This window comes from Schistocerca cancellata, chromosome 4 (genome assembly GCF_023864275.1).
Source record: "Schistocerca cancellata isolate TAMUIC-IGC-003103 chromosome 4, iqSchCanc2.1, whole genome shotgun sequence".
Classification (NCBI taxonomy): Eukaryota; Metazoa; Arthropoda; class Insecta; order Orthoptera; family Acrididae; genus Schistocerca; species Schistocerca cancellata.
This window is the reverse complement of record NC_064629.1, coordinates 655,272,273-655,280,747: the sequence shown is the minus strand read 5'-3', so window position 1 is coordinate 655,280,747 and position 8,475 is coordinate 655,272,273. Positions and strand designations below refer to the sequence as shown.

Here is an 8,475-nt window from a genome sequence, read left to right as displayed (position 1 = left end):
GTGGTGAGATGTAATCCTTGAAATTTGGTATTCTTGGCACTGTGGATCTTGGAATATTGAATTCTGTAACCATTTCCGAAATGGACTGTCCCATGCAACTAACTCCACCTTCCATTCTGCGTTCAAAGTCCACTAATTCCCATCATGCGGCCATAATCACGTTAGATATTTTTTCACACACATCACCTGAGTATAAGGAACACTACCACCAATGCACTGCCCTTTCATACCTCTTCTACACGATGCTACTGCCATCTGTATATGTGCATATCATTATCCTGTGACTTTTGTCACTTCAGTGCAATGTCAACAATAAAATTCAGAAAGAGATACTTGTGTTCAGTGTTTAAAAGTGTGTTTCCACGTACTTTTCATACAATACTTTTGTAAACTTAACTGGCTAAATTATTCACACAGAACCAACAAAGGCAGAACCACTTTACAGAGTGACAACTACATAACACATGAAACGAAAGTTTGAAAATTTAAGATAACTTTAAACAGAAGTATGCTGCTGGATTTTTCCACACAAAGGAAAAAAGGAAGTTTAAGGTAAACCATCACACTGACAATGCTGTGTTTCGGTCCTACTTAAAAGTGTATTTTTCAGTGGGACAAATCCAAATCAATAATACACAGAACACTAGTGTTGAGATGTTTATTTGTAAAAATGTCCTTTCAGAATGTTATAAACACACTTTAAGAGCACCAATGCCCTTCTAACAGCATGAACGAAACTGGAACTGGGCTATACATTCTGCTGTTTTTCCACCTGCATATGAACCTGGAATAGATTATCTTCTGCTGTCACCACTGCCATTCAAAATTTAAATCTCTCCTGTAAATAAACGAATAATAAAATCAAAAACAAAATAATTGCTTCAGTATTTTTCATAAACACAGATTAATTTCTGGACATAACAGTTAATATTTTTTCTAGCAACTCTTACAATTTAAATCAGTTCCCAATTTGCATTTTACAGAATTCAATGGCCAAAAAATTTTTAAAAATAAAAAAATCATTTTCTTCTTTATGTTTTGTGTGTCATAAAAAAAGTAGTGGCGATTTCACCAACTACAACACCAGTCAATAATTTGATATCTTACTGTTGTCTGCCTGTAGTTTCTTAGTTTAATGCTTAGATTAGTACATTTTCTTTGCATGATTTTATATAGTTTCATGCAGTAGGAAATTGACAAAGACTGCTGCTTGTTTGTGAATATAATGCAAGTTGGTGGTTATCCAGAAACAGCTGAAAGCTGCACTGGTGATGGCTGATGAGCTTAGACTGCTGCCCTAAGCTGCAGGGACATTTAAGTCCCTGAGGTGAAAACACACACACTTCCAGTGCCTTTAGAATATCCTGAAAACTTTGATGTCGCTGCATCTTCTGATGCAGACCATCAGACTGATTTGTCCTTACTCGAGGGTGAGTGGTGGACTGTTGTGGGTTCAGCTATCTCTATGTTGAAGACCAGTGCGGGAACTGTTTTTATGGCAGCCACTGTAGTCCTTAACAACAAGTTTGAGGTGCTACCCAATGTTGACAACACGCCTGAGCTGTACAGGTCGCCTTATATATTGGGCCAGTTTCCGATTTTCCTGCCAAGTCTGCACGAGGAGGACAAGGGGGGATTAGTGTTTAACATCCCATCAACAAACTGGTCATTAGAGATGGAGTACAAGTTTGGATTAGGGAAGAATGGAGAAGGAAAGTGGCTGTGCCCTTTCAAAGGAACCATCCCAGCATTTGCCTAAAGTGATTAAGCAAAGTCACGGAAAGCCTAAATCACGATGGCTGGACATGGTTTGAACTACTGTCCAGGCGTGGTAGGAAAGAAGGCAAATGTGATGTATACTTGATATGCTTGCCACAACATCTCATCTGAGATGTGGAGTAGTAGTAGTAAGAGAAAACAATGTGGTATTTGCAAGTGGCAGAAATATCTATGATGAGGCCTCAGAATTAATCCCACATAACAAATTAATAATGGCTACATAGTATAAGGGCTACATAGTATAAGGAACACAAATATGACAAATCAGAAGTGAATAGTAGCACACCACCAAATTCGGACTGCAATATACATCACAAGGTTAAGCTAGACTAGTGATTCTGATCTTTCCCTACTTAATATCCCTTTGCTGCCTAGTAATGATGGCCAATGATCCCCCTCTACTCTGTATTGTCATGTAAAGTCTTTCTATTTTAAATTCAGTCAAATTTTACCTTGCATACTCATATGTATGAAGTATTGCCATAATCATAGATGGGGAAAAAAGGGGACTTTTAAAATAATTCATAACTTTTTATATTTTGATAAATTTATTCATGGCAAACAATTTTTTTCAATAGTTTCAATTAAATATTGCAACATACACTCTGCTACAGCAATGTCAATACTGTTGCTAAATGGGTGATCCACACCAAGTCTATTGGGGGAATCCTGATGCCAGAACTTTGGGAAGTCAGTTTTTCTCCTATTCATGTGTGGGTATTAATTACAAGACAGAACACCTTCTCACTTCACATCTAATTTATACTTAAGTTCTTACGTAATAGTGTTAAAAAAATTTCCAGATTTTATGTCTTTTTAAGGTGTTTTAGTCTCATTTTTAAACTAACTGCTAATCACAATGTTATAATACACAAAACTGGATTCACTTGCACATATTATTGTACAAATGTTGATTAAATTAAATTTACACTCATGTTCAAAACTACAATAACAATCACCATGACAGTGTGTCTGCTTTCACCACCCCTTTCCATTCCACTGCCCCCTTGAGAAGTTACGGTATGTCACATTAAATTTCTATTCAATCACCGAGTTGCAAGCTGAACTGATATTACATAAATGGAATCAATTAAAGAAACACCTAAAATCACTTTTCCCTTTCAGATGAGCAGCAAATATATCTGACATCCAGTAATATGTGACCTAATATGCACTAGATGGGAAAAACAGAAACCATATTCTCCAATGCAAACTCTCAGTAATGGTTACTTAAACTATAATCAACGTAACAGTGACCAATAACGAAAATGTTAGTCGATTGTCAAGTAGTGAGCTAAGACTACAAGATTTGAAATTGATTAAACGAACTCACAAACAGTTTCCTCAAACTAGCTCAAGAGCACACTGTAGCGCAGCTGTGCAGTGTAAAATATGATCTGTTACAATAAGACTGCAGTATGGCAGAAAACTGCACTACTTAGCAGGCAGTAAGTCAATGTGGGCTGCATCATTGGACACCACATCTAAGAAAATTCAATAGTAATTTTAAATGTTGCAGTAGTTGTGCTGTATTTTCTGCTGCATCAATGTGTGCCTGATTTTGACAGTGCAGATACAACAGGCAGCGAACCTACCTACATGCAGGTTTTAGTACAATGTCTTATCAGTTAGCTGATTATTAGTTTGTTTTCTGGATATGCTTTGATTACGTTTGAATTGGTTACACTAAACATGTCCCAATTCTGGCTGATAACTTCAGATTTCTTTAGGCTTACAACGTTGACAGTGAAATCGAGGCAGGTGTTTTCTGTTTGTCATAACTTTCCTACAAACTGTACTCTTGTGAATGAAGTGGGTTAGAGAGCTCTTAGTCTAATTACCATTCTTTTTCTGTACACTTGTTTCTCTCCTCTTAGCAACTTCTATACATTATGCAACAATTAAAAGTTTAAAAAATCTGAACAAGAAGTTACCTCTCATAACTGCCAACATTTAAATACGATCAATCCTTAGTTCAGGGATGGTGTTACACCCTGCTGCCATTGTATTTCTATATTCTGCCATTTTGTCTGTAGACATGTTAGCATAGGATTGCTCTCCAGAACGCATCTAATGTCACATTCAAGGAGAACAGCATGACCCTCTTGATAACAAACCTGTAACATGTAACAGATGCATATATGAAGACAAAATGTTCATCATGGGCCAGGTGCAAAGGATAAGAGTGTTACAACTACGAGAAGAGGTGTACATTACAACAACCAATGCTTGGAAAAATAGATATGGATTGTCATTTTAGGCACTGAAATATTAGCTTTCAGCATGAAACAAGACAGATGAGAGAAACAAAAATTTACTAGTATGATCAATGAAAGCAATAACAGCATCTAAAAATTATATGAGAAGGAAAAGTGTGAAGCTGAATTAAAATTTTTAGCTGGCTAGTGAAAGTAACATATGGAAATAACTTCAAATTTATGCTCTTCTTCAGGCCCAATTTTACAAATCCAATTTCCACCATTGTACAGGAGAAAAAAAAAGTTAAACCAACATACAAGTAATTTTTGCACCAGGTTTCTCATTTCTTCTGCTCTATGGGGTAGTTTTATAAATCCCATTCACAATACCTAAAATACCATTTGTCTGTTAGAATTTTTTCCTAGGAGAAACTTCAGGGTTTGTACTGCATTTACAAAATAAAAATTAAGGACTTTAAGCACATTTTCATTACTGACAATAGTTGCACTTAATGCTTTAGTGAGGTCAAGAATAAAGTAAACATGCAACATGTAAAGGTGATTATCATCATGTTTTATGTACAGTCTGTTAGGTGGGCCACGTAATGTTTTTAAATTGTCCTGTAATAGTCCAGTTTCGGGTCTGATCTGCCGCTGGCACAGCTCTGCCATCAAGTGACCCGGCTCCATCCTCACTGGTTCTTGATAGCTGCCAAGAAACAATCCAGCATCGATATAATTTGTGAGTGTAGGATGCCGTTAAGTGCGGCACCCCTGTAATTCATCTTTGCCTTTGTTACTTTGTCTCATTTATGTTTCACCTTTCTGATAAATTTCAACACTCGCTTTCTCATATGCGACACAATAATTATTAGTCGAGTAGGTATAGATGAAGTATATTAACAACTCATTCACGATTTAATGTGTCACACATGTAATTTAAGCACATCAAGTCAAGTCATTCTAATCAAATTACATATAACGTGAAATAATACTTACATTGGATATGGGCTTTTAATGCCATTTCTCCCATCATTATATCAATGGCCTTTATGCAAATCTTCCACTTTCCTCCACGAGTCTCAATGACACTAGCCATTCTTTATATTAATCTTGTCATGGCCACAGTAGACTAAACACACACTTTACAGGCATTTAATCACAATTTTAAAATACACCTGTGTTCTGCAGTGTGTCCACAAAATGTATATTACAAACAGGGATGGCTGATAAATCACTGATCATTACTTTGCCACAGATATTTTCTTGTCAAAGGTGTAGTATTTAGTTGAGGTTTCCAAAGTGTAGTATCTCCCACTACTGGCACTGTAGTAATGAGTTTACATACAACAAATGGTGTCAGTTTCCAGTGCCGCATGTAATCGTACCCCCACTCTATTCTACATGCCCGATATGGGGATAGCCTTACCCCTCTCCCCCTATAGGTCAGGCAGCTGAGTAACCCTCGTAACTGCTTCAGCCTTCGACCTATAATGCAGTCTTTTTTTTCACCTTTTTAACTTTGATAAGTTAATCAATTTTTAAGTCTGAAAATAATTGCCACAACAAAAATAAGGCCTTTTAAGGACAATAATTCACAAAATGATAAAATAAGCACTTATATAAATATTTAATTTTACACTTTTGTATGCTCTGAGTGAAGGAGTTTACTATTATATTTGTGCTAATGGAAGTGTAAGTTCTTAACCAACCACTTTTAGAAAGAGAACTGTTCAAAAACTCGGTGGAATGGTTTCCAGAAACTGCCATGCTTACAACTGAAAGTGTTGTAGAGTGTGCAAAGAATCTGCAGAAAGTGAAGCATTTGTATTTCATTAGACATTATTCCTCAATGCTAATCAAGAACTCCGTACTAGTCATACTTCTTCCTGACTGGCTGGTACAAACAAATTCCAGACAATCAGACTGAATAAATTTAAAAAAAGCTAATATTTTGGTCCTCACTCTTGAGTTGGAAGTTTTAACATTTGCTTATCTGCCTGAACCGTTCCTCACATTGTATTATTGCAAACAACAACAAGTACTGTATGATTCATGGTAATTTTCCCTTTCTTTGTAATATTATTATTATTGTGTATAGCTGAAGTACACCATCCTTTCATTTTATTTTACCCTTCTGTATTGAGATATTCCTCCTTATCTTAGCTTTTGTTCTTGAGACAAGGTGGTACTCAACTTCACAGGACCGTAAGTGTACATAAATTTTTTGGTTGCAAGACCTAAAAGCTGAAAAGACATACAGAAATGTTTTGTTGTCAAGCAATGCCCCTTATTGAGAAATGGTAAGCCACAACCACCTGAGAGGATACTGGTAGGCTCTTAAATTCCCAATCCAGCTTTGTTTCTTTTCCTATTTAAACTATAAACAACCAGATATAACCACTCTTGATTCCCAGATCATACAGTGCTTTATACCAAATCATGCCCTTTCCAGTGGCATAAACTGTACTCAACTAAGGCGCCACTTGTAAAGGAAATGTTCATCCACCGTAATCTCTCTGTTGGGCAAACAAAAATTTCTGAACTTTTTCCTTAATTACTGGTAAATATATCACATTTTATTCAGTTCTGGATTAGGATGATAATCTGGATTGAACTGGAGTGTCAGAAGTGCAAACCCTTTTTATTTCGCAGAACTTTTTACAGAATATAATTTGCTGGGAAAAAAAAAAAGAGTTGAAAATATAATCTCTCTTCAAGCACTGTATTTCAGTACTTTGTTTCTGTACTACACTCTTCAAAATCATTATAAAAAATTAAAAAACACATGTAATTTGCAGATGTAAGTCATCTCCTCTAAAACATTACAGAAAGGAATTTTCAAAAGCAGGTGGCATGAGCATCATCAGAAAGGTGTTCAAATATGCTCATGACATTCCTGCAGAGAGGTGGGAGTAAATGGGAATCACATAAGTAAAGCCATTTTTTCCTTATAGTCAGGACTGTACCAAAATTCTGATGTCTTATGTTACCTAATTCTCCGTTATCATATATTAAAACTTTGAAGGATTCTAACACATCATCAATAAATCACTACCTTACCTAGAAACTGACATCACATTCGCTGTCCTAGCCAGAACTTATTCCACTATCCCAGTTTTAGTCATACACAAGGAGAACAGTAATACAATCAAGCCAAGGAACTACAGCAGTTAACAGTAGGAATGTTTCTAGGATGATCAAAGACTTGCACCACTAGCCTGTGAAGAGTTCTTACAAAAATTTCGAATATTTCTTTTTAAATGCCTCTATTTATCATTTTTATAAGCATCTTTCCCATGGTCATTACATGTATTTACTTGTAATGGACATCTGAGTAGTCACAAAAAAGCATAAAAATCAAGCTGTTTCATTTCAAGATCTTTAAAAGGCTTCTTTTTTTCCTTTCTTGTCCTGCAAGTTGGACGCAATTACTGGGGATGAAAAATATGAACCTTCAACCTCTGTTTTCATGTGTGTATAGCCAGCCGCTAAAAAGTTGTCACTAACTTCCTACAAATGCTGATCTGTAATAACTGATAACAGCATTCCAAATATGTGACAGTTCTTATTCTGATCAACACGTCTGAATACATCATGCATTGCTCAATGTTCGAAGGCATGCGATCATACCCGGTATGATAGCACATGGTCAGCTCCTCACCCAGATTTGCCCATCACTCTAAATGTAACAGTATGTTTGTTCTTTCTTGAGATTGTGGACAATCAAAGTCCACAGAACAGTATGCAGACACTGCTACATGTCAATAGTGATAGCTATTCTACCATTACCAGCTGACGCAGTTTCCTTATTCCTGGCATTGGCCTTTTAAGACGTTAGCCAATTCTTGGTGAACAATAAATTCATTCTGAAGCTCTGGCGTCTGTTCTAAAGTGTGAAAAATCTGCATATGAAGTTTATTGTTAGTGTGGCAGATATCCTTTTCTGGTTTCTTGATATGAATTTGGTGAAACAGATTCTGGTAAACAGTTAAATTTACATACTTATCTGACTGACCACACATGCAGGGGTACTCTACATTTTTGACAGTGTATAGCGAACACACTGCCACACACCCACTGATCTTTTTCCCCTTCTTTACCCCTCTCCTTCCCTAGCCTCCTGAGGCTGTGCCTGGCAGCCGTGTCCTGCTGCACCTGGAGAAAGAGGCAGCCCCACAGCACATTGTGTGCACTGAAGTCCCTCACGAGGAGGAAAATGGCATGGGAGTGCCCAGAAGAGTTCTGTCAGTTCATCTGTATTCAACGGATCATGAACTGGAAGATATAAACAACACACTGAGATTTTAACTGACATGAGAACTTCCAATGCAGTTGCTTTTACAGTCATGGTAAGAGACAGAACAAGAGTCACATCTATGAATGATGAGAACAGCCACGCTACCCTTGGACGTGTCTCCAGTAACATTGTCCTTCCAGTAGTGGTGGTAGCCCCTTGATGCAGTTATGTTGGTGACTTTAAAATGAGTTTCTTGTC

The 8,475-nt window shown here is 36.8% G+C and overlaps 1 protein-coding gene across 1 annotated transcript in view; it reads right to left on the bottom strand.

Moving 5' to 3' along the window:
• Nucleotides 1-644: 644 nt before the first annotated feature.
• LOC126183555 (ubiquitin carboxyl-terminal hydrolase MINDY-3 homolog) overlaps nucleotides 645-8,475 on the bottom strand; it is an 82,643-nt gene continuing 74,812 nt past the window's right edge. The window contains exons 9-10 of the mRNA XM_049925634.1: nucleotides 3,714-3,896; nucleotides 645-838 (exon numbers count right to left, since the gene is read on the bottom strand). Of these exons, the coding sequence (XP_049781591.1) occupies nucleotides 3,750-3,896 (147 nt within the window). The 3' untranslated portion in view covers nucleotides 645-838; nucleotides 3,714-3,749. The remainder of the gene's footprint in view (nucleotides 839-3,713; nucleotides 3,897-8,475) is intronic.